General features: G+C 42.3%; 1 protein-coding gene across 1 annotated transcript in view; it reads left to right on the top strand.

Annotated features, from left to right (window-relative positions):
* Window positions 1–25,338, top strand: part of cxadr (CXADR Ig-like cell adhesion molecule) — a 54,631-nt gene extending 29,293 nt beyond the window's left edge. Inside the window, exons 2-7 of the mRNA XM_047379683.1 lie at window positions 2,866–3,035; window positions 8,565–8,769; window positions 16,874–17,029; window positions 17,115–17,237; window positions 19,088–19,226; window positions 22,427–25,338. Of these exons, the coding sequence (XP_047235639.1) occupies window positions 2,866–3,035; window positions 8,565–8,769; window positions 16,874–17,029; window positions 17,115–17,237; window positions 19,088–19,226; window positions 22,427–22,709 (1,076 nt within the window). The 3' untranslated portion in view covers window positions 22,710–25,338. The remainder of the gene's footprint in view (window positions 1–2,865; window positions 3,036–8,564; window positions 8,770–16,873; window positions 17,030–17,114; window positions 17,238–19,087; window positions 19,227–22,426) is intronic.
* Window positions 25,339–26,558: the final 1,220 nt, after the last annotated feature.

Below are 26,558 nucleotides of genomic sequence, written 5' to 3'. Positions count from 1 at the left end.
ACCTAAATCTGATCAGGCACTCTCTATCCAATCTGACAGACGTTGAGCCATGTTGAAAAGAAGAAAGGATGAATATGTTGATCTCTACATGCACAAAGCTGGAGGGGATAAACTCCGTCAGGCTTTCAGATATAATTACATCAAGGGTGATTCTACAAGGTATTGATTCGGTGAGAGCTCAATACAAACACATCATAGTTTTTATATTTTTTATTTGTATAAATGTTAAAAACATGAATCATTTTATTTTCCTCCTCACAGTTACTCAGTACTGTGTTGTCAATTAATTTCCCAATTAAATACATCAAAGCTTGTGGCTGTAACGTGACTCAATGTGAAGAATGTCAAGGTGCATGATTACGTTTGTAAAGAACTTGCCATTTAGGAGTAGAGGAGCTTTGATGGATGAGGGCTCAAAGCTGCAGTGCTCTTCTGACTTTAGTTTCGTGATTTAGGAAGACATCTAGAGGCTCTGTAACCCAAACAAATAGTTTGTGAACCATGGGGGTTTGTCATTGATTTAACAGATACACCAAACAGTCTCCTTTATTACCTGTCAAAAATCAATCACTGCAGTAAACTTAATGCGTTCTTCTTCTTCTCCGTTTTCTAAACAACTGTGAGTAATGCCCCGGCTCCTCGTAAGTGCGTGATGAATTGACACAGCTTTCTTTCATGCGGATGACAAGCTGAATATCTGTGTTGACATTGATAGACACATATGTTTTTTCCATTTTACTCCCCGTTTCCTCGCGCACGCTGAAGGCGATGGACCTCTCCTGTCAAGGGCGTCTGTCAGAATCTTCGGGCTCAAACGAGCAGCTGCAGCTCAGGCAGTCGGAAAAATGAGACCTTGCTCGCGCTTCGCCAGCGTGTCACATGCTTACAGGCTCTAAGCTTCAGCTGCAGTGGATGTGACAGATTCATGTGGCATATCTCGTTTGGTCGTGTGTCAAAGCTCAGAGGCTGGGTACGTTTGGAAGCTGAAATGGAGCAAACAGAGCTCGACCTGTAGCTCTGTCTTTCTCCATCTCATTCCCTTTCCTTGATGGAGAGGTTGACTGAAGTTTAGTAGATTACTTGCTTATAATATAAACCCAGCCAGACTTAATCTCCCATTGTCTGAGTAGCATTTGTTTGCCTGTGTAAACATAATCATGTGTAGATTCAATATTTCCTGTTTCTGTTACCCTGATTGTCCCTTCCAACAAGAGTCAACCCTTTCATCACCTAGGTGTCATGCAGATGTAGCTTTTTTTGTTTTCTAGGGAACAGAATTGTTCTTCAGTAGTAAAATGTTTCTATTATATTCATATATGTAAAGGAATCAGACAATTTTCCCGTAATAAGTAGGTGAAACACTGAAAACAATCCTGTTTTCCGCTATTTACTGAACGTTTCAAAACAAAGAACTGCTATCTTCGACCTATAAATGAATCAGATGATGATCTTAGGTTGATTACAGTTTTTAGAAATCAGATAGATGTTAGGAACATAGGTTTTTATATCTAATGGGGGTAAATTCCTTCGTTTTCATTTTATCAATTCAAACTAATAATTCTATCAACGAACGTGCAGCTCTTTCTTATAGATTATAATTAAAATTAAAGCTGATCAAAAATGATGTTGTTAGGTCAGACCTCCAAATAAACTAAACAGTGGTACTGATTGATGCATCTCTCTTATTTTATTACTGACATGTCTCACAAGTTTTAACATTTAGCAGCTTTCTGAGTATATTTTAAAACTTTAGTGGGAAAGGATTTACAACTAGCTTTCTTAATGCTTGCCATCACCTAGAAGGATCGGTAATAGCAAATTTATTGCCGATTTTTCTCTTTGTATAAACAAAAATGTATATTTTTTTATTCATGAGAATTTCCCCAATAATGTTACCATTCTGTTGTCTTTAAAGTTTGTGCGTTTTCTTGCCATTCCTCTTCGGTGTTTCTCCCTCAGTCCAAAGACATTAATGTTGGGTTAACCTGAATACTGGTAGAAACGGTGTTCCTGGCCTCTTGTGTAACGTCCTCCCACTCTGCCAAATTCTGGCTGTGGTCCCGAAAACCGTTGCTAACCTGGCACAGGCTCCCTGGTAGGTTGGTAGTTCAATGCTGGACCGAAGGAAAGAACCATTTTCCAGGTCCATGGAGAACAGCAGCTAGTCAAAACCTAGTGAGCTGCATGTTTAAAACTCCGGAATTTGCTTTAGTTTTTGAGGCACCAAATGTTAAACAAGAAACAGTGAAAGCAGCTATAAAAACATGTCAGACTGGAATAAAAATCACAAACGCTGACATGTCTGTTATCTTCCTGCTGTTTATGTTGAAATCACTGGTCAGAGTTAAAGTAGATCAAGGCACTGTTTAGAGCTGCACTCATGGCTGATTATTTTCCATTTAATCCATAAACGTTATTTCCGACTCAGTTTAACATTGTCTGCCTTGTATTATCAGCTGGTGGTGTGATTAAATCTTGCCCTAAAACTTGGGTTTAATTTCCATTTTCCAGGGCTGCTGATGTAGATCAGGGATCTACTGATTATACCGTGAAGCATTCCAAGCCACGTTTATAACAGCATTAATAAATACAGGTGGTGATAATAGGACCTCTGTTTGCAATGATACTGAGATACGTAATATGATGCGCAGTCTCCATGCAATACCATCTTACTACGATATGCACAGTAGAAGTGATATGTAACTGCATAAGACATAATACATACCATGAAGCAGATGGTAGCCTGTTAAACTCCTGTGCGCTATCCCAGCATGTCTTGCTCCTGATTTAGGTTAAGTATCGCTGTTTGTGTTGTGATATATGTTACAGCCTTGATTTTAATGTTCTTTGTACCCCTCTGTCCAGCACTGGTCTCAGGTTTAGAGATCACAACCACTCAGGTGACACCCCTGGAGAAGGCCAGCGGGCAGGGTGTGAAGTTGGATTGCCAGTTCACCGTGGGGCCAGAAGATTCTGGACCGCTCGATATAGAATGGAGTTTGCTGGCTGCTGACAACCAAAAAGAAGACAAAGTGGTATGTGATCAGTTATTTTGAGCTTTTTCTGTCTTTAGCAGCGCTCCTGATCTTTCTGCTGTCTGTACTTTTGCTGATTTTTCATAGTTTATAAAATAGTGGCACACTTAAAAAGTGGAGCATTACTGAATTTGAGTACTTAACTCATATGGCTTTATTTTCAACAACACCAGTAGAGTGTGGAGTTCGCCTCCAGTCGGCTCTGTCCTGTCTACGGTTTAAAACAGTCATGTCAGATAAAGTGTCTGCTGCTGTCAAATAAGCTGGCAGGAGTGCTCAGACCTTACTCTATGAGTTTTGCTTGTCTATTTCAAGAACATTTCATTCAATTTAATATATTATGTAGTCCAATTCACAATAGATCTCATCTAAAGAGTCTTTAGAAAATAACTCAAATTTGGGTCAACACGTAATCGCTTAATGAATGACATTTAATTAATACTATCATTTCTAAACATACAATTTTATATATATATATATATATATATAAATATATATAAAAAACATGGAAATGTTTGTTTTTCCTTTAGAGTTGCCCTTATGTCTGATTGAGCCCATTTTCTCTTTATCCTTGTTAAAACTTTTTCGTTATTTTTTGTAATTTATAAATAATTTTAATTTATTTCAATCATGCTAGACTTGGCACTTCATATCTATATTAATGTGGACGTTTTTGTTGCCATTTTCTTTGGTGGTAGACGATAAATATCATCGCTGACTGATGAAAATAACACTGCTTTTGCAGGAGAGTAAGTTGGTTTTCATCCATTTAAAATGGACTCGACAAGTCTGCAGAAGCAGGACATACTCATAGGGCACGGAGATGGCGTTAAGTTGTAGATTGCTCCAAGGGTGGGGTCCTCTTCAGTAAGGCCTTTCTTCTCTCTCTTGGAGCCTTTCTCTTCCCCTCTGTCCCATGGCTTTAGTGGCTGTTTTTCTAAAATGCTTTAATTCTTGTTAGTCAGAAATAGGTCAGTGCATCATCATTAGGTACCTCTGTTAATAACACACAGCCCTCTCCATCCGCTGGCCCAACAAGCCCTGCTCTAACTGACGAGAGCTAAATCCTCCTCTGTTTACTGGTTTCTGATTGGACCTGATCTCTTCTAGTCAGGACTGTTAAGATTCTTCATCTTAATGATACTAAAACTGAGCAGGTAGTTCTGAGATGGAGCTTCGTGGATCATTTTTATGTCCAGCTGGAGAAAAATTTGAGAGGACTCCACATTTCTGCTGGTTTCTCACATCATTTCTTATCTGTGTGGCTTGGTTTCATGTTCCATATTTTCTCAAGCAGTTAAATGAATTAAAATATTTCCGACATTTCTCAATGAACACATTTGTTCTCCTTGACCTATTAGATTTCCTCTTCATATTCACACACGTCCTTGTAGCCCCTAACCAACATGAAGTCATGCACGGACTAAATTCTTTGCAATTAGCGCCACATTAATTCCAAGTGGCTGTTTTAATATATGTGACAGGGTTAGGGAGCATTGGGCCAGCCTGCTTGGACCAAAACTGCTGTGCCAGACAACGAAATGAGAATGAAACATTATAGCCAGAGGCTCCCAGATGCTCAGAAACCATAATGACCCTTTATTTATGTTACTGAAGATGAGCAAATCCAGGCTAGACTTTATATAGAGCAAAGTGTACCGGAGTCAAATTCCTTGTTTGTATGTACGAACTTGGCAATAAAGCTGATTCTGATTCTGATGTATGGCCATTTGTGAGACAGTCAGTCCAGTTTGCTGTCTTGTTTTTACTGTGTCGCTACAAACAGAAATCCCATCTCAGCGTTACCTTTAATAGATAACTCATTGTCCATTCAGTGCAGGGTCTGCAAAGGCCCCCGTTCACTTCCATATTCCACATATCAGTGTGGGTGGTGAAGCATAGCTAATTCATGTTGCTTTGTTGGATAGAAAGAGAAACGCCTGGGATGCATTTTTTCTCTCCCTGCCTGGCTGCTGATTGGCTGAAGGGAGGGTCTGTCCTGAATCTTTCCCACCATGGTGACAACCAGGCATGGCCCCGTATGAGATTCTCACGGTATGATAACATTAACTGATGTTACCATGGTTTGTAGGTACTTTCACAAAATTCAGTCTAATGGGTCTTATTTGAACCAAAACAAGAACAATTATTCCCACTACTGAGTAAATAATGCAACATGGTAAGCAATATTCTAATAATTCTAACATTTAGTAAAATGTTGAGTTTAACAAGCTGACTGATATAGATTCCACAGCATGACTGTCTGTGCTTTCCACAAGCAGAAATATATAAATTGTCTCATTTGACTTTTTTGAAGTGGAGCAAATAGTGTAATAGTTGTCATCCATGGGACTGGAAGCAGCGGTGGGTGAGGTGTGGAGTTATGTGCTCTATACAGGAGGAGCAACCCCTCATTACTCCAGCACTTTGTCTTGCAACCCATAAAAGGAATTGAAACCGCAGGAAGGCTATGACGGAAAATGCTGGCGGTTTTGAAATGGTAACTCCTTAAGAAAATTAACATACATCGATAGCGGCCCATGCCTAGTGACCACTGTTATAAAAGGTAGTCATGAAGGTGAAGTCTGGAAATGAGTAAGAGAAAAAGAGGCTTTTCTTCACCTTATGGTGCTCTGGATCTTTGGTCCTTCAGTACAAAAGCAGGGTTTTTTGTTGGCTGATGTCTCTACAATGGGAAGTAGTGGAAGAGGTAAAGGGTTTGGCTGTAAAGCCAGACAGGGTTTTGGGGAAGATGGCATTGTTTGCACATGCCTGTGGCCATGTCGTTTTTTACATAGAAATCCGTCTGCAATCCAAAGCAGGAATGTTCCCACCAGACTTGCAGCAGCTTCACCCTGACTCATTGAAATGAAAAGCCTCAGTGGGAGAGAGATAATGTAATGTTGCTCTCACTGAGCTCACCAGGTTGTTTGGAGTACACAGGTAACACGGCTCTCTGCTTTGCCTCTCAAATAAGCACCATCTCTTCCTTTAACTCCCTAAGCAGGCGTGTCACATGACAGTGATGTCATCTAAAGAGTATCTGATGAAACCAAAGTTGAACTAATTGCTCTGCAGTGGTGTGTTTTCACAGGGAAGGGCCGTGCTGACTGGCTGTTTTGCGCTACCTGTTATGAATGCAGCACACAGACGACATTGCTCTGCTGTCCTGACCCTGACATTGCTCGCTTGCTTACTCATTTCCCTTTTTTATGTTTTTTTTCCCAGGCTCTCAAGGCTCCTGTGCAGTTTTGGTACCTTGAGGTGTTCGTATGTGTAATCACTCCCATCTGTTTGCTCATGAAGGGGCTAAGCTCAAGAGAGACCTCATCTGACTCACCTTGGGGCACTTTCATTTCCTTTCTATTGTTGGTTTTGTGATTCCCAGTAAAGGTACCGGTTATCCACTTCCCTCCCCTGAGAGTAGTGTGAAGTTTTAATAGAATACCTGCTTTAATGGTGAAATTGTACAAGATGACACATGCAAGAGCTGTTACCTTTATACTTTGGACTCTAGTCTTGGTATATTAAAGCATCTTAATTGTCAATATTGTAATTTCTAACTTGTACCCACGTAGAAAAATAACATTCTGTAATCATTTTAAGGAGAGAATAATAAGAGAAATACATTATTTTGAACTCAAACCAGTTATCTACTAGCAGTACCAGAATGCAGAGTAAAGTGATGCCTTATGAGGAAAACCAATGTTTAGTAAAACAGATGAGTTTAACTAAATATTTAAATCCCTGGTTTTTGTAAATCTTTGATCTGCTGATATACTAAGATATAACTCTATATATTCCCTACAAACTACGGAGACGCTTATCTTAAGTGTGGGTTTTTTTACCAAAATTTCTAAGCAGGTTCCATGACAGACAGAGGTTAACAAATCAAAGCGGTAAAACATTGAGCCCTCCTGATATCTAATGACGTCAGCTCCTGCTAAATGCACTCCTTCTCTAGTTTAACAAAACTGTAACAAATGGAGAAAAGGTTCCAGTATTCACAAAGCGTTTCTTTGAATCATCTGCATTTAGAGTAGGAAGCTGATTACTATTCAAGCAGGTCAAAGTTGATATTTTGTACTCTGGTGTCCAGAAAAAAATCCACACTCTTGTGCAGAATAGTATTGAATTTTGAAAATGAAACCATGTAACAGCCTAGTGGTTACTACATTAAAACTCACTGTCACTCCAGCCCTGTTTCTCACTAGAATGATTCACAAATCCAGAATAAATGCTTTCCTGCACGGTTCTTTGTTTTAAAGTCGTTCGTTTCTCGTCTGCAGTCTAATTGATCTCTTTCTAAAAATCAGTTGCACGGCTCTTTCATCACTGCACTGTTCCAGGAAACTTTGTGTCACTTATATGTGTTGCATCCCAACTTGGACTCTTCAGAACGTCTGGCTTTGTAAGTGATTACTTTCCATTCTTTAGAAAAATAAAATGAAAGTTAAGAAGAGTTAAGAAGCCAGATAAGTGAGTGACACAATAAGCTCCTTACTGAGAGGACACAGGCAGATAATAGGGATCCCAGAGTTGTTCTGAAGGAAAACTCTTTATTTTATCGGTCATACAGAACACACACACACACACACACAGTTCGTTTGATCCTGCTGAAAGCAGCTCAGCGTTGTCAACATCAGCCAGTGTTGCTGTATTCAGCAGGTGCTGCTTGTCTGTCTGCAGCTCTGCTGTGTGAAGTTGTCAGCTGGAGGAAACAAAGGCTGCTCTGTTGCTCCCGATTCCACTGCAGATGAGTCTCTAAACAGATATATGTTTACGTATTGATTATTACCTGAGTATTGTTTGTGACTGTTTTGTTGATGCTTTTGTTGATCTGTTAAATGTGCTGCCTTCTATAATGGATTTATTATCCTGCTCCTCCTGCTGCTATCTGAGGTTTCTCCTCTCATGCTCTTCACTCAGGGGTGTTGCTGTTCTGGTGTTGATAGTGGCACAGAAAACCTTGTTTCCACGGTCTCCATGGAAATGTGCAAGAATATGACAATGCCTGTAAAAGAGAATGAGAACTCTATTCATTATTTGCATTTCCTTGGCTCTCCTTTCTCTTATTTTGATTGTGATGTTCTCTTCCTCTACCATCACCCTCACCCTACCTCTCTGGCTATGGGAATTCTTGTTAGCTCCACATGGCCTTTATTTCCAGGCAAGACAACAGGATCTGTGTGTGTGTGTGTGTATGTGTGTGTGTGTGCGTGTGCGTGCGTGCTTTGTTGACACAGCAAGTGTTGATTTAGCTCTACAGTGGTGACTTTGTTTGCTCCACCTTAATTTTACTTGTGCAGAGAAAGGACAAAATGGCACAGTCTGCCAGGTTGAGGTGTACTTTAAAGATAAAAGGCTGTATCAAAGATCCATTGATCCATTTGTTTCAGGCTGCTTCAGTAAGCAAGGCCTTTGGTTCATAAAGATGTCCAACAGCGGTTGACAGATTTTTCTCTTCCTAAATGGTTGAGTTGGAGTCCTACAACTATTAATTGTGCTTTTCTCCGTTTCCGCCTCCAGGTGATTCTGTACTCGGGTGACCGGGTATACGAGGACTATTATGAGCCCATGAAAGGTCGAGTCCACTTCAACACACCCGACCCGAAGAGCGGTGACGCCTCCATCAACTTGACTGGACTGAAGTCGACAGACTCGGGCACCTATCAGTGTAAAGTAAAGAAGGCTCCTGGGATTGGCAGTAGGAAAATGCAGCTGATCGTCATGGGTGAGTGGATTGACCACTAGAACAATACGAACCACTGAATACTGTGAAACTCACACGGTTACACTCACCATGGGCAGGAATGTCCTATTCATTTAATTCTATTTTTTGATTTATCTTTTTTCTGTTGGAATAATAACACAACAAACAACAGGTTTTAATTGAAAGTGGAATTTTCAAATGATGTTTGCATCAGCAAGCTTCTGGCATAATTCTTCCTGCATATTTGATCGCTTTTCTTATCAACAGTGATGGAGTTCCTTTAAACTAGTTGATTTTCTTGCCTTTCAAATGTAGTGCGTGCAGTAATAGCAGTTTCATTAGAGTTGAGGTCTCGGGCATTCCAGAAGCTGAATATTAGCCTACTTAATCCATTATGTGAATGTTGCTATGACGATATGACGTTTTAAATAAACAAATAATTAACTAAACAAATGGCATGTTTACGTGGACAGAAGTACTCGGAATAAAGGGCCGATCGGAATAACGGGTCCATTCTGGGCGCTTTGAACACTTGGAACCAGCACACTTCCACATTTGTTGTTTTTTTTTCAGCAAAGGCAGAACTAAAACTTTGTTATCTGATGTTTTTGGGAAATCTGACAACTCTGCATGTCAAAGTGCTTCGATTCTGAATGAATGGTTGTGCTACTTTTTCATTGTCTGTCATTTTGACTGACAGGGTCAAAACAAATCCTGTCATAATCAATTTGAAACCATCACTTTATTTTTTTAAATGATGATAAATAGCATTTATTTTCATTTATTTTAATTAACATTCAGTCTGAACAAGCTGAACAGAGAATCCACATCGCCCAGATGAACACACTGGCTGTGGTCCCAGTAACTACATATAAGTAATGAAATTCAAAATCAGTTCAAATTCAAAAATACTTTATTAATCCCAAAGGGAAATTTAATGGTGTTGTGGCTCAGATTATTCAGGTTTCTTCAAAGAGCCGTTGTAGATGCTGATGGCTGTGGGCAGGAAGGACCTCCTGTAGTGGTCTGTCTTACAGCAGATATGAAGACGCCTCTGAAGATAATCTGTTGTTGTACGACAGTCTCATGAAGAGGATGCTCAGGGTTCTCCATAATGTTCTTCATTTTATGAAGAATCCTTCTTTGTACAATGATCTGAAGATCAAATCAGTTGAAACAATTGCACTTAAAATATGAACAGATCACCTGCTGTGGCTGGAACCCACAGTCTTAACAACTTCCTCTTGGTCCACATGGACCTGAATGGCGCCCCTTCTTGGGCTTTTCACTGAAACTGCAGACACTCAGCTGCCATAGCAATTTTCCAAATAAAGCTTAAGTCATGCTTCAAGTGAGAAAACGGCTAATTAATATTCTAATTTACCACTAAGTTAAAAAAAAAGACAATATTGGAAAATATTCAGTTAACGCGACCCATGATGTAAACACACATTATGATTGGATTATTTGATTTTGCGCTCATACAAACAGTGTATATGGATTTATATATTGTTTTTTTCAATCTAAACATATTTAAATCTTATCAAGAAAATTTGCAGATGTAAACATAGTTACTGTTAATCTCTTTATACATGGGATTTATAGCAAACAGACCCCAGTTAATGACATTCATTATTTCAACATATAAAGATCTCCCTCGAACCGCCACCTTAACGTGGTGGAGGGGTTTGAGTGCTCAAATGATCCTAGAGGCTATGTTCTCTGGGGCCTAAATGCCCCTGGTAGGGTCTCCCATGGCAAACAGGCTCTAGGTGATGGGTCAGACAAAGAGTGGTTCAAGAATCCCTCATGAAGAACAAAATATCGAGGCACGTGACATCGCCTGGTACGGCGGAGCCGGGGTCCCACCCTGGAGCCAGGCCCGGGGTCGGGACTCGTCGGAGAGCTCCTTGTGGCCGGTTGCTCCTCGCGGGACCCGGCCGGGCCAAGCCCGAACGAGAGACGCGAGGCCATCCCCCAGTGGGCCCACCACCTGCAGGGGGAACCGTGAGGGACCGGTGCAAAGAGGATTGGGTGGCGGATGAAGGTGGAGACCTCAGTGGCCCAATCCCCGGATGCTTAGGCTGGCTCTAGGGATGTGGAATGTCAACTCACTGGGGGGGGGGGGAGCCTGAGCTTGTGTGGGAGGTCGAGAGATATCGACTAGAAATAGTCGGGCTCGCCTCCACGCACAGCGTGGGCTCTGGAACCCATCTCCTTGAGAAGGGTTGGACTCTCTTCTACTCTGGAGTGGCCCACGGGGAGAGGCAGCGGGCTGGTGTGGGTTTGCTTGTTGCCCCCCAGCTCAGCCATCTCGTTTTGGGGTTTACCCCAGTGGATGAGAGGGTCGTATCCCTGCGCCTTCGGGTTGGGGACAGGTCTCTGACTATAATTTCAGCCTACGGGCCGAGTGGTAGTGCAGAGTACCCGGCCTTCTTAGCGTCCCTGTCGGGGGTGCTGGATAGTGCCCCTCCCGTGGACTCCATTATTCTGCTGGGGGACTTCAACGCCCACGTGGGGAACGACATTGACACCTGGAGAGGCGTGATCCGGAGGAATGGCCTCCCCGATCTGAATCCAAGTGGTGTTTTGTTATTGGACTTCTGTGCTAGTCACGGATTGTCCATAACGAACACCATGTTCAAACATAAGGGTGTCCATCAGTGGACCTGGCACCAGGACACCCTAGGCAGGAGGTCGATGATCGACTTTGTTGTCGTATCATCAGACCTTCGGCCGCATGTTTTGGACACTCGGGTGAAGAGAGGGGCTGAGCTGTCCACTGATCACCACCTGGTGGTGAGTTGGATCTGCTGGAGGAGGAGAAAGCTGGACAGACTTGGCAGGCCCAACGCATAGTGAGGGTCTGCTGGGAACGCCTGGCAGAGCCCTCGGCCAGGGATGTATTCAACTCCCACCTCCGGGAGAGCTTTGACCAGATCCCGGGGGATGTTGGAGACATAGAGTCCGAGTGGACCATGTTCTCCGCATCTATTGTCGATGCTGCTGCCCGTAGCTGCGGCCGTAAGGTCTGCGGTGCCTGTCGCGGCAGCAATCCCCGAATCCGGTGGTGGACACCGGCAGTAAGGGATGCTGTCAAGCTAAAGAAGGAGTCCTATCGGCTGTGGTTGGCTTGTGGGACTCCTGAGGCGGCTGACGGGTACTGTGAGGCCAAGTGTGCTGCGGCCCGGGCTGTGGCAGAGGCAAAAACTCGGGCCTGGGAGGAGTTTGGTGAGGCCATGGAGAAGGACTACCGGTTGGCCTCGAAGTGACTTTTGCAAACCGTCCGGCGCCTCAGGAGGGGGAAGCAGTGCTTTGCCAACACTGTTTATAGTGGGGGCGGGAGACTGCTGACCTCGACTGAGGACATTATCGGGCGGTGGAAGGAGTACTTCGAGGTGCCGGTCCGTTGTGGTGAAGAGAGAGCTGAGCCGAAAAGCGAAGCTCTCGATTTACCGGTCGGTCTATGTTCCTACCCTCAACTATGGCCATGAACTTTGGGTCATGACCCAAAGAACGAGATCCCGGATACAAGCGGCTGAAATGAGCTTCCTCCGTAGGGTGGCCGGGCACTCCCTTAGAGATAGGATGAGGAGCTCGGCCATCCGGGAGGGGCTCGGAGTAGAGCCGCTGCTCTTCCACATCGAGAGGAGCCAGTTGAGGTGGCTCGGGCATCTATACCGGATGCCTCCTGGACGCCTTCCTCGGGAGGTGTTCCAGGCACGTCCCACCGGGAGGAAGCCCAGGGGACAGCCAAGGACACGCTGGAGGGACTATGTCTCTCGGCTGGCCTGGGAACGCCTTGGGCTCCCCCTGGAGGAGGTGTCTGGAGAGAGGGACGTCTGGGCGTCTCTGCTGAGTCTGCTGCCCCCGCGACCCGGTCCCGGATAAGCGGAAGACGACGAGTACGAGTAAGATCTCCCTTTGTATGAAAATCAAAAACATTTGATTAAAAAAATCTTAATATGCACTTTTCTGCTTGAAATACATAAATATACAGTGTACAGAATGATTGTGTTTTCATTGCGTAGCCAATAAGAGGTAAAGACTATGCACTCAGTTTTTTTTCCCACAGAGGGAACTGGATGACACATCATAGTTGTATAAGTCAGATGATTCAGTCCCAAGGCAAACACACACTGCGGCCTCGCTGATCACTGATCACATCAGTTAAATGATGTCAAAAGTGAGTCGCCTCCTGAAACTCGCCCGCCATTTGCATATGGGACAAACAGCCAACACATGAAACAATAGTCCCTGTTGCAACGCAAGCCGCTGTTATGGAATCTTCAGCTATTAGAAACTTCCTCCACATGAAAGTTGATGGTTGCTGTTCCTCTTAATACAATGCTTGTTAAAAAGGGATTGCCAAGCACACAAACAGGTTTGTCAGAGGTTGTTGTGGCACTAAGCACTATTTTAATGACTGAGGTGAATGTCAACAAGTGATCTCAGCCTTTATTGTGGCTGAGACATCTGACTCAAAAACCATTTACACAGCATTTTATGGCGCATAGGCATATAAAGGCTGGCGCGAACAGAAGCAACATGGAAAACTTGGATACTTTATGAGCTGTTGTTAGTACACAAGCCTGTTTGATTTAACCTCTTTAAACAAGACTGCTGATTTAGGTTGTCTTTATGGTGTTTTTTTCCCCTACACTTCATGTTTTTTCTTAGCTATACCACTTCCAGTTGTTTGAAAATTAGACACTTACAGCACAAACAGGTCTGCGAGTTCACACACACAGCAAGATGGAGAAGTAGGTGCGTAGATAACACAATAAATTCACTAGTTTAGTTTTTAAAGAGTGTTGTTGTCAGCCGGACAAGAAATCTTCATTAGTATACTCTGTCAACACAACACTAAAACTTCAGAAAAACATTGTTTCGTACTTTTAGTTTTAAACGTAGATTCAGGATTTCAGTCCTAAATTATCCACCTTAATATCCATATTAACTGCTAATCTTGTCATTCTTCCTGTCTTTAACAATGATCACATGTTGTTATCCCCAGGTGAATTTAATTTAAAAAGGTATAGGAATCATGGAACGTAAAATCTGGTTCTATCATCTGGAAAAACGTCCAGAATAACACAGACTGGTTCACTTTACATCACTACAATGTGTGGAAGGCCTCTTCAGTTCTGCTGCACAACAGATTGTTGTTAGTTTTGGTTTTTCCCACTGCAGTGTTAAATGTTGAATCCCACACATGGGATACAAATACTGCATTCCATGTGTCAAAGCACTCCTGAACCAGAGACAATTAAACGTTTTATCTGGGCTGAGGAGAAAACAAACTGGTTGATTACTCATTGGTCCAAAGTCCTGTTTACAGATGAAAGTAAAGTTTGCATTTCATTTAGAAACCAAGGTCCCAAAGTCTGAAGGAAGAGTGGAGAAGTACAGAATCCACATTGCTTGAAGTCCAGTATGTAGTTTCCAAAATCAGTGATGTTTTGCGGTGCCATGTCATCTTCTGGTGTTGGTCCACTGGGTTTTCTGAAGTCCACAGTCAGTGCAGCCATCTACCAGGACATTTTAGAGCGCTTCATGCTTCCTTCTGCTAAGAAGCTTTTTGGAGATGCTGATTTCATTTTCCAGTAGGACTTGGTACTGACCCACACTGCCAAAGGTACCAAAAGCTGGTTTAATGACCATGGTGTTACTAGGCTTGATTGGCCAGCAAACTGGCCGGACCTGAACCCCAAAGAGAATCTATGGAGTACTGTCAAGATGAAGATGAGAGACACCAGACCCAACAATGAAGATGACCTGAAGGCTGGTATCAAAGCAACCTGGGCTTCCATTACACCTCAGCAGAACCACAGGCTGATCTCCTCCTTGCTACGCTGCATTGATGCAGTTATTCATGCTAAAGGAGCCTAACCAAGGATTGAGTGCATAGAAATTAACATACTTTTCAGAAGCCTGACGTTTCTGTTTAAAATATCCTTTTTATTGGTCTTATGTAATATTCAAATTTTCTGAGACAAGATTTTGGGTTTTCATTCTCTGTAATGATCATCATAATTACATAAAATTAAGGCAAAATTAAGAATCTATATAAAGTTTCACTTTCTGAAATGAGTGACAAAAACTATACAGAAAGTTTTTCACAATATTCAAATTTTTTAAGATGGACCCATTTATGTAACACCAAAAAATGCAACCCCCTCTTTTCATTGTTCAGAGCATGTAAAAATACTCAAATAGAGGAAAAACCCAGCATATTCAAATAAAACTACTGTAAATTAAACTAAAAAAGGCAACTTTATGCTTGAGGCTGTTGTGCTGCACAACCGTGCGTCCGCTTAGAAATGGGTGATTGCTCAAGGCCCTGACAGCATACAGGCTACTACTGGCTGTCGACCCCAGGGGCAGCGGTCCCCTGAACAAAGAAACAGTGACGAGGAGAGGTGGGGACAAGTTGCCTGCTCTGCATTTTACCTTGAGCTTGATCTTGTCACAAGGTTGGTGTCCCCTAAGTTGAGAGCAGTTGCGCATGCATAAGTGTACACAAAGATAATCATGCCTCAAGTTCATTTGATGCTACTGTTGCTCATCTGAGGGGCTGCCACATGCATGTGAACACACAGTGTCCAGGTACAGGGGGCACTGTTTCCTGTTGTGTGTTGTCCTCTGGTTGCTGCAGGACTTTGAAGTTAACAGGAGGAGAGCTTCCACCGGCAGGTTACCACTGCATGTCAGCAGCTCCTAAAACAGATTGTGACTACCTCTGTTCTGAACAGCCAGCCAGCCGTTAAGCTGTGTCTAAGCCAAGGCAATTCTCATTACAAACCAGATCTCACTGCAGAGCTCACAAGCTAGTCTCATTCATTCTGCCTCTTTCACCCATTAGTGCCTCACATTTCACTTTACTCTTCAGTCATCACTGTTTGTCACTGTGTGTTCCTCAGCAACAATGCCTCCTACAGGTTCATCATCTTTGATCTTACTGTGTAGCTCCTACATTTCCCAGCATTATTTTCACAGAGCTAGGCCGCCTGTGTCACTCTGCCCCTCACAACCTGCTGCTGCAGACTCTGTCACCTTCTTCTTTGACCTCACCTCCCAAACGAATAAATCTAATCCTCAGACAGCCGACCGGATATAAGGAACTGCGTGCTGTGGCCCTTAGTTGTGTTGGGTTGACTTTCACCTTTAAAAGATCCGTTCAAAATGTCATAGCTCCCTGACATTTACTGCGTGATGCGTGAATACATGCGTAGGTGGAACACAACGGCTCCACACAGCAGAGCGCTGAGTGAGGAGCCCCATAGCTTTGGCCCCCATCACCATCTGTCCATTGCTGCTCACCTAATTTTTCAACTGCCGCTCTCCCTGTCACCCTGTGTCCTTTCCCCAGTTGTGTTTATTAGAATTATAAGAGCACTCAGTGCTGTCAGTGTGTTGTTAATCCTTATGCTTATGTCTGCTAAGCTGGCCCCTTCTGATAGGCACCTGGCTCCACTCTGAACAGCCCAACTGCTGCACTGGGTTCTGTTGTCCCTGAAGCCATTACCGCTCCCGATGTCCGTTTTCTGCCTGTGGTCATCAAGCACAGACTTTAGTCTCTGTCCAAACATCAGCCATCAGAGTCCCTTTCTTTGCTTTGCTGCCCCACGTACCTCCTCGCCTGGCTCACTGTGTGCCTGGCCTTCACTGGAGCCGGCCTGGTTTTAATTTGGAGCCGTGTTTGCTTTAGAATTCCCTAATCTCCTATCCTGGCTACACTGACCGACTGAGCCGTGTTTGCACACATTCTTTGGCACTGATTTCACACAGGAAGGATATTCTCTATCGTTTCTGCTGAGTGCTGTATTCACGTGTGTTTTGGTCCAAACGTACACAGCTCCCTTGTTCGCCATGATTATCCTGAGTGACAGCTCCTGTAATGACAGCAGCTGTATCAATTACTCTGATTACTGCTTTCATTTTGCTGATGTCTACTGTTTGAGCAAGAAGGGGAGCTGAATTTCAAACTGCACGAAGCTCATTCACACACATCTCGCACACAGCGTGTAAAACAGAGAAATAGACTGTTTAATTCTAAGCTGTGTTTCATGTTTTCACCTGTTTTTCTTTTTTTGGGGTTTGTTTTTTGTTTTTTTTTCTGCAGTGCGGCCATCAAAACCAAGGTGTTTCACCGAAGGTACCACAGAAGAAGGCAAAAACATTGTGCTGAGATGCACAACTACTGAGGGAACCAAGCCTATGCAATACAAATGGGAGAAAACCACTGACAACAAGCTGCTGCCTGCTTCTGCTGTGTTGGGTAATTCACATTTTCAGAAACCATTCAGTCACTGCTCTGTTTGGGCTTAAGCCTGTAACCTTTTCATTGTTTTGCTCTTGCTCAGACCCTGTGGAAGGTACCATAAATGTGAGAAATGTATCTGCCAGTGCATCTGGTACATATCGCTGCGTTGCCAGCAACCGTGTTGGCTCAGAAGAGTGCATCCTCCATCTCCAAGTGACACCACGTAGGTTGCCTGCAAACATAATGTTCAGTGGCTTAGTGAAGTATTCACACCCCTTCAGCTTTTTTGCATTTTGTCACATTACAACCACAAAGCCGTGTACATTTTATTGGGATAATACGATGCAGTACAAAAGTATTTGCTCCTTTCCAGATTTCTTTTGTTTTTGCTGTTTAGTCACAATTAAATCTTTTAGCTCATCAAACAAATGATTTGCCTCTAAAGCGACAACAACTTCCACCTTAGCGTTTCCAACATCTGGAAAAAAGTCTTTTACATCACTGGAAGAATGTTGGCCTACTCTTCTTTGCAGAATTCTTTTGATTCATCCACAGAATGAACAGCCTGTTTAACGTCATGACACAGCATCTCAATCTGATCCAGATCCAGGCTTTGACTAGGCCACACTAAAGTGTCCCGTTTTTTGAGCCATGCAGAGGTGGCCTTGTTGGTGTGCTTTGGATCATTGTGCTACTGTGTAAACCAAGAGAGCTTGGGCTAAGGTTCACAAAGTGATCACTGGACATTTGCCTTAAGGATTTTCTGTTGTAGAGCAGATTTCATGGTTCCATCAGTTACAGCAAGTAGTCCAAGAGCATCACACTACCACCACCATGGATGATGTTCTTTTTTCAAATTCTGTAGTTCTACATCTGATGAAATGTAACGGGACACGTGTTTAACTTCTATCTCATCAGTCTGCAGAATATTAACAAAAGTTCTGGAATCGTCAATATATGTTTTTGTAATTGTTTTGTTTGTTTAGCAGCGGTTTTGGTTGATTGCAGTTAAATCATGATCTACCAAGGGGGACAGTTATATATTTACATTAGACTAGGTTAGGTCTACTAGGTTTTACCTGTAATAAATCAAAACATAATATAAAAACTTTGTATTTACTCTGGTTATCTCTGTCTGGTATTAACATTTCTTTGATCTGATACGATTCATATAACATAAAGAGAGAACCAGAATTGTTTAAGAGGAGAAACAAGTTTTCATAGCATGGTGTATGATAGACCAAAATAAAGTAGTGCAGAGTTATAAAGTGGAAGGACAAAATTAAATGGTTTTTCTTTTCCTTATTTTTTACAAATAAATTGCACACAAGAGGACTATCTTTACTAATTATAAGGCTTCTGAAGGTATTACTTGCACTGGGTTGTATTTAGCAGGGTTTCCGCTAAAATAAAAGCCGCCACAACTTCAGAATAAAGTGGTTGTTTTTTTTAACACGTGCATTGTGTTAATTCTTATTTACACACTTACACTAACCAAAATCAGAGAGATTTAAATATCATGAAACCTTAAAATTTACTTTGTTTCAAAAGACCAACACCGCCGGCAATTTTCTGTTCCATTCCGGTCCGTCTTGCTCCGGCCGGGTCAGGGGATATCAGAGTAAATGGGCCTAAATAGGAATGTATGCCACACTTTTCAGATTTTTGATACCATAGTATTTAAAATCTTGAATGGGCTTTCTTCTGCACTGCACCTCTTGCTGTTGGTCTGTCTCATAAACACCCAATAAACTAGTTGAAGTTTGTGCTTGTAATGACAAAATGTTGCAGAAGCTGAAGACTTGCAAGTACCTTCATACATTGTTTAAAGTGGTGTTCAGCCTGATGTAGCTGCCCCGGGTATTTTTAGCTTCGTTATGAAGGATTTGTCTTTTAATGACGTAAAAGGTTTATCAGTTCAGTGACTTTTTTAATAACATGATAGTGCACTTTCTTTCTAGTCAGATATAAATTCTGTGTTTCTAACTGTGTACTTCCAGTATTTAACCTTAACAATTGGTTCCAAATTCCATGTCTTAGACTTACTAAACTCTTCTTCTTTGTGTCATCCAGCACGTAACACTGCAGGCATCATCGCAGGATCCATTATAGCTGTACTCTTGATCCTGATCCTTCTCGCCATCATCCTCTTCTGCTTCTGCCGTAGTCGCAAACGCAAGAAGTATGAGAAGGAAATCTGCAATGAGATCAGGTATGCCAACCAAACGTCAATCAATGTGGCTCGTAGAACCTCTGCCCCAGTCTCAAGTCTTTTGCAGCCTCTAACAGGATGATCCTGTATTTAACTTCGTCCATCAGACCAGCTTCCCTGTATCTGCCATAGAAAAGCATGCCTCTTCCATCAACATGTTTCACAGTGCCGATGGTGTGTTTAGGGTTATATTTAGTGTTAGTTTTCTTCTGAACGTAGCATTTTGCATGTACACCAATAGGTTTCATTTGGATCTCATCTGACCAGGACGCCTTTTTCCACAGGCTTGCTGTGTCCCCTACATGAATTCTAAGGGGGATTCTTATAGCTTTCTTTTAACAATGACTGTCTTCTTGCCACTCTATCATAAAGGCCAGATTAGTCCATGACTAATAGTTGTCATGACAACTGTTCCTCCCACCTGAGCTTCTTTATCTCTGCAGCTCCTCCAGAGTCACCAGGGGCCTCTTGCTTTTTGGATTATTCGCTCTTGTCTGATCTGTCATTTTAGGAGGATGGCCATTTCTTAATAGATTTTCAGCTATGCGGTATTCTCTCCATTTTCAGATGATGGAATGAACAGAGCTATGTTAGAGGTTGGGATATTGTTTTCAAATCTAACTGTGCTCTATACTTTTCCTATACTTTCTCTGTGACCTGTCTGCTGTGCTCCTTGGTCTTCATGACGCTGTTTGTTCACTGACAAACCACTGAGGCCTTCACAGAACAGCTGAAGTTACAATGAAATAACACACAGTCAGAGTCTGTTTGCTAGTTTGATGACTTCTGAAGCCAATTGGTCACACTTGATTTTATTTAGGATTATCAGGACAAAGGGATTTTTATTAGTAAAAAGCTATGAAAACCATGTACTGTTTCCCTTCCACTTCACAATTACACACAACATGGTGTTGGTCTTACATGAAATCCACTGAAGTTCTTGGCTTTTAATAACAAATGTGAAAAATGTCCAGGTGTTATGAATGGTTTTTAAAGGCACTGTATATTTCAGTCCTACTTAAAGTTTAATCTGTGCTTGTATCAGATGAATGCATACTTGGCCACGAACGAACACACAAAGCCACCAGCAGATCTCCAACAGCCATGAAAAAGGATTTTTCTCCATCAGCGTTTTTCTTTTTTCTCCCTTCCTCAAATAAACAGCTGTGGTAATCAGTTTGAAAGCTTTGTTTGCTCTGTGGATCCTGTGTCTGCCTCTGGCTGCCACCCACCCAGCCACCCCCACCACAGATCAACCTCTCCTCCTCTAGCTGTCCACGTCTCCATCCACCCCATAGGCTCTCCACAACCACTGCGCCTGCTATCACTCTGCTGTTGCCTGAATCTGGGACCACAATGTGACACTGCTCACAGTGTAGGACAAAGAGGATTAGACCTCTGGTCCTGTGTCTTACACACATTTGCTGACATGTTACTGCACGATGCTATGGACTAAACAAGCTGTGGCCCCTGAGGCTCTGTTTGATTGAGCATTTAACTGGATTATTGCTGCTTATTAGTTGTTAATATGGTGGCAGAGGGAGTAGAGGCCATAGTTGTATTTGGATGCTGTGCTCCATCGCTGCAGGCAATTACACAGTCTTTGTGACTTAGCAGTGCAGACACGGCTCCATCAGTCAGGTTTGCCCAGTCCAATTATTTGTCCCTTCTTATTGAGTCGAACCATGTTTTGCTCTTGAAATGACTCCTAAAGACTCTGTTACAGGGTTCCTGCACTCTAAACAAAAATACTTCAAAAAACCTCTAAAAATTAGGTAAGAATATGCTCGCAGGACTTGTTCAAGTACGTTCAAGTACGTTCAAGTTTACAGATATTTAGGTTGATATATTGTTTCTGTTTAAGTAAAACCAACACAATTTCAATTGGCTATAAGCTTAATTGTCAGTCAACTAAATCACCATAATTATATGAATAAAATATTGTTAATATTAAATTTTTCTACGTTAATGGAAACCTCTTATTTAGAAATTCTAAGAAACAAAATGAGTTGAAGCACAACTTTAGCATGTTGTGTGTGTGTGTATATATATATATACACACACACACACAAAAGCAGTTTTCAAATGATGATGTCACTTAAGGGGAAAAAATCTTTCCCACTAACCTTGTCCTATGTGAAAAGTATTTACCCCCTTGTTAAATTAACCACTCTATTTTGGTTCAGTTTTACCAGACAGACCCAGACCTGTTTACTGCCTAAATGTAAATTCAAGAAACCACTTAAATAGAGCCTCTCTGACACCATGAAGTAGGCTAAAAGATGTCAAAAAGCATCACACCACGCCCTGATTTCAGGACGTTCAAGAACAATTTGAGAACAAGGTCACTGACATCCACAGTGAACCACAAATGGAGAAAACATGGAACAATGTTAGACCTTCCCAGCAGTGGCCAACTCACCAGAATTACTCCAAGACTGCATTTACAACCCATCCAGGAGGTTAGAGAACAGCCCAGAGCAACATCTTCAGCTCTACAGGCCTCAGTTAGGGTCAAGGTTCATGATAGACCTTTTCAGTAGGTGTGTGTCCCAGATGCAACGGGACACACACCTTTCAGTAAAACAGAAAAAATCCATCATAAAGACAGTCCAACATGATTATGATGGTGTGATAATCTGGAGATGCTTTCCTGCTTCAGGATGATTTGCTGTGATTGATGGACCCATGATTCTGCCATACATTCATGTTGGTATTAGTACTTTAAGAATGGGCTAAAATGGATTGAGGACCTAGGGAAAGTATAGAGTTTTGACCTTAAACGTGGAGAAACCCTCCAGAGTTTTATACCTTTGCACAATCAAACTACAGAATGCCAGTCAGTCAGTCAGTCATTTTCTACCGCTTATTCCATAGTGGGTCGCGGGGGAGCTGGTGCCTATCTCCAGCTGTCTCTGGGCAAGAGGCAGGGTACACCCTGGACAGGTCGCCAGTCCATCGCAGGGCAACACACAAACAACCACGCACACACTCATTCATTCATACACCTAAGGGCAATTTAGAGAGACCAATTAACCTAACAGGCATGTCTTTGGACTCACTACAGAATGCTTTATAGCAAATTCTAAATGTAGTTTCAGCATTGATTTTGTCCAACTTGATAGTTTGAGTAAACTCATAACTGTGAATATCCAGTCCTTTTTCCTAACTCTGCTGCTGTTGTCTGTGTGTCGTCACAGAGAGGACGTCCCTCCTCCGAAGAGTCGCATTTCGAGCGCGCGCAGCTTCACCATCGGCAGTCAGCGCTCCTCCCTAGGATCAATGTCGCCTTCCAACCTGCACGAATACGCCCTGAAGCCCCAGTACGACAAGATCCCGTCATCTGAAGAGTATGATCGGCCTCCAAGTCAAGTCCCTCTGCCCCATCCTTCTGTTCCCAGAATGGCTGGCCCTAACCTCAGCCGCATGGGGGCCGTCCCCGTCATGACCCCGGCCCAGAACAGGGACGGCTCAATCGTCTAGCGTGTTTTCTTTTGAAGAAGGGACCCTGGAACAAAGCCAGTAAATATTAAGCAGTGGGTGGGGAGGGAGAGGTGACTCGCACCACCTTTTGCCCTTTATTGTTTTCAAATGGGACGGTCCTCTAATGAAGACATGACTTTGCTGTGTTGATAATGTGATGTACTGGAACTAGAGCACATTAACTTTTTATCAAATACAAAACAAAAACACTTTTATGCATTTTATGTCCTGGATTTTCTCACAGGAAATGAATTGGTGTGGATATAAAGCAGAATGGTCAATATACAAATTATGTTGTACATAACTCAATGCATGTTTTTGGTTTTGTTTTTAACTTTGATTTTTCTTGCTGTAGATATACTGTATGTTTAAAACAGACCCATCCCCTTCATTGGCACCCTGCACAGCTGTATGCATGCTTATGTGTAGAAACATACAGCTGGATGTGTGTATAAACAGAAGGTTATATACATGAATGGGACTTTGGAAATATGTTGTTTCCTTTTCTTAAAATCTTAGCTTAACTGTACCATAACCTGTCCTGTTTTAATAGGGTCTGGCTTTTTTTTGATTGGATATAATTTCATGCAACAGTTTTTTGTTTTTCCTGATTGGAAACACTTCAGTACTCTCAGAACTCTGAGCACCAACAGCTGACCTATATAGAGTGATTTGACTTTCCCGCTCTGAGTTCAGGTGGGGGGGCTTAAAGGGTAAGGATTGGGTGGTGGGGAGGGGCTGGTTTTGGCTTCCACACATCGGGACTGGCTGGATGACTTAAAAAGGACCAGTTTCCGTTCTCCATCCCCACCCTGAGGCTTTTAGACAGCCTGTATTGGCAAGTACGATGACAGCTGGACAACAAGGTTCACTGAGCAATCAGCTTTGATTGTGTTTGGCTGTATAAAGGTCTCCGCCCTCCGTGGCAAGCAGGACAAGTAGACCTCCTCATTTACATCCACACACACCAAACTAGCGAGACAAAAGGAGAAGCCCTGATTTATCTCAGTGGTGTGCAGCGTGTGTAATCCTGCATATTTGTTGCTGCACTACAAGGATGCAAAACCATGATTAACCTTCTCCCTGTGGCTGACATGAAACTGATTGGGGCTTATGTAGTGTTCTCTGATGCCTTATTTTATCCTTTATTTTGGCCTTATACTCGTTCCTTTGGTTGACCTTTTCTGGATCAGATTCTTTCGTGCCTTGTTGCTCGAGTGAAACTGTAGAAGTTGTCTCTGTGTTCTGTTCTTAAACGCATCATTCTTCATGGCTATCACTGCCTTGGGAACAGTAGCAGTCATCACTCTAGGCATAGGCTGGTAAAAATAGCATGGTGTTTACACAATTTCATTTAAAACTGAAAAGCAACAATTATTCCTGCTGCTGCAAATCTGCTCTAACATATTGATTATTACTGGTTTAGTGCTATTATGGCATTTACTTAGTATTTAAATTTTCAGGCGTACAATAAAGCAAAATTATCCGACAACCACATGCAAAACATTATTTGGCAGACTGTCTCATTTTTTAGTTGTTCGGTTCCTCATACACCAACACTGGGAGCATCACCTGAGATAAGGCTGATAGGTGGAGCTGCTTTAGTTTCCACACCATGACTGTCAATTGGCAACATCTCCAAACCCCAGAATCAGCCTGTGTCATGAGGGGCCTTATTCGGCCATCTTAACCAGCAGTGTGCAGGAACGAATGGGGGGGAGCTAGAGAGAAATCCAGTCACTGGCAGCTTCTCTGGCATCTCATTATAAATAAAAGCCATTTGAAGAGTATGACAGAGAATTTTCATCAGCTCTGCCAGGAATACCAGGAACCAGCCCTTAATCCACACTGATTCTTTGTTGCTTTTACCTCGATTGAATCTAGTCTTTGATTACAGGATCTCAGACCTCAGCTAAAAGTGTCTGTTTTTACCTTTTTAAGCTTTATTTCTTTGGTCGTTTTTAAATTGAATTACAGTAACATTCATTTCTTTAGTTGATGTACTTTCTTTTAGAAAATGAATTGGTTCTGGTTCCATATAGAAGTTGCTTGTTGAAGTACCAACACTGAATGAATATAACAAAGAATATCGTGTTTATATATCTACATGTGATGTGACCCTGATGATCTATGTGTAAAACAGGCGCAGCAGCTACTCAGCACACTGTATATGCTCTTTGGTATGTTTCCTGGCTGGCTGCGCGTGTGTGTGTGTGTGTGTGTGGGGACAGGTGTGGCAGTGCCGGTGCCAAGAGGCCCCTGTTTGTGGGATTTTGTGCTATTTATTCCTGAACAGCAGAAAAAACATCTGTCAGTTGGGCTTCAGCCCTGTTCTTGGTGTGTTTTTATGTGTGAGCTGCTGTATTAACACTTGTTGCTAGCCAGGATGTGGCCCTTGTAAAGATCTGCTGGTAAGGTGTACAGCGCTCCACAAGAAGTGATCTTGTTACTCTTCCATGCTCATTACTTTAATGTTAACTACTATTAACAATATTACCAGTAGCTTTGAAATCAGTGTACTAATACTGTATGAAGACTGCATTGAGGTGCACACTGTGTTCTAATCATATTTTCTTTCTGTGTATTTTTGTGCTGTATTTTTCAATAATAAAAGTAAGTGAAATGAAAATCAGTTGCCTCTCGTTGTAAAATGTTGGCTTTCCTCTTCAGCGGTAAGTTTGTTCTCTAGCCACTCGGCCTCCTGCAGCTTTTTGACTGTGATTTATTTTAATCAGCCAGCAAATTCCAGCCCTTCCACCAGGTGAGGTGACTTTCTAACCACTTAATGATTGTAATTAATCAATATCAGGACAGACACAACCGCCACCTGCCACCTACAACGCCTCGGTTTCAGCTAAGAATAAACTTTGTTGCCTGTATTGCTGCAGTGTTTCAGTATTTGCTTAGCTTTTCACTATCGATGCGAATTTCCTCCCTTGGTTAATGTACTGGGTAATTAATTTCATTGCATTTCAGCACTAATTAAAGTTGTACAAAATGAGCTTCCTAATTAACTGGGCTGCGTGATGTGAAATGTAGTGCCTGGTTAACAGCTGAGGGGACACGCTGCACCTTAGCTCCATCACCCTCCTCTCACTGTGTATACACTTAACATGCTGTTGATGTGGACATGGATGGATCAATGCCTGATTATTAGCCGGTGGCTTGTTGACAGCTAGTCAATAAAAAGACTAAAGCACTTAGTAGCAGCACTAAGCCGATGACCATTGCTATAATTGGATGTCAGTAATGGATAGGGCCCTGGAGCTTTGATCTGTGACTAGTCAAAGTCTCTGCTGGTTTTATAGCAGGTATGCTCTTCTGTATTTCTGACCAGCAGTTGGTCTGAGATCCTACAAATAGATGTGGTGAATAGGCTTTTCTGAAAAATCAGTCCAATTCATTTTACAAAGAATATATTTTCCACAAAAAGAACATGTCATGTTTGTAATTTTGTTGTGAGTGAAGCAGATTGACGTCAAGTCAACTGATCAGATACCTCCAACTGCAGTTTTCTTTTTTTTCCCCCCACATTTGAGCCGTATGTGAGAACCCTGTGTGGATTTTCGAAAACATCTAGCAGCATGAAAGCAGTTCCTTAGGATGGACTGGAATGACCAGATCAACCCTGTCTGCAGCTGAAGATCTGCAGCAATCATTTGGAGCTGACTTGTTTTTAAACCCATTTGGTCTGGCTGATGTGTTGCATCCAGATTAAAGCTGCCATAATTTGTCGATGTGCAACATCATAATAGCAATGGACGGCTTGCACACAATATTTGGCAGGTGATATATTTCAGATGCATTTGATATTGCAAATTGTTAATATAGTTGCCCAGTTGATGAAAA

This window comes from Girardinichthys multiradiatus, chromosome 11, assembly GCF_021462225.1.
Source record: "Girardinichthys multiradiatus isolate DD_20200921_A chromosome 11, DD_fGirMul_XY1, whole genome shotgun sequence".
Lineage (NCBI taxonomy): Eukaryota > Metazoa > Chordata > Actinopteri > Cyprinodontiformes > Goodeidae > Girardinichthys > Girardinichthys multiradiatus.
Note: the sequence above shows the minus strand (reverse complement) of the source record. Positions and strands in the feature narration are given on the sequence as shown.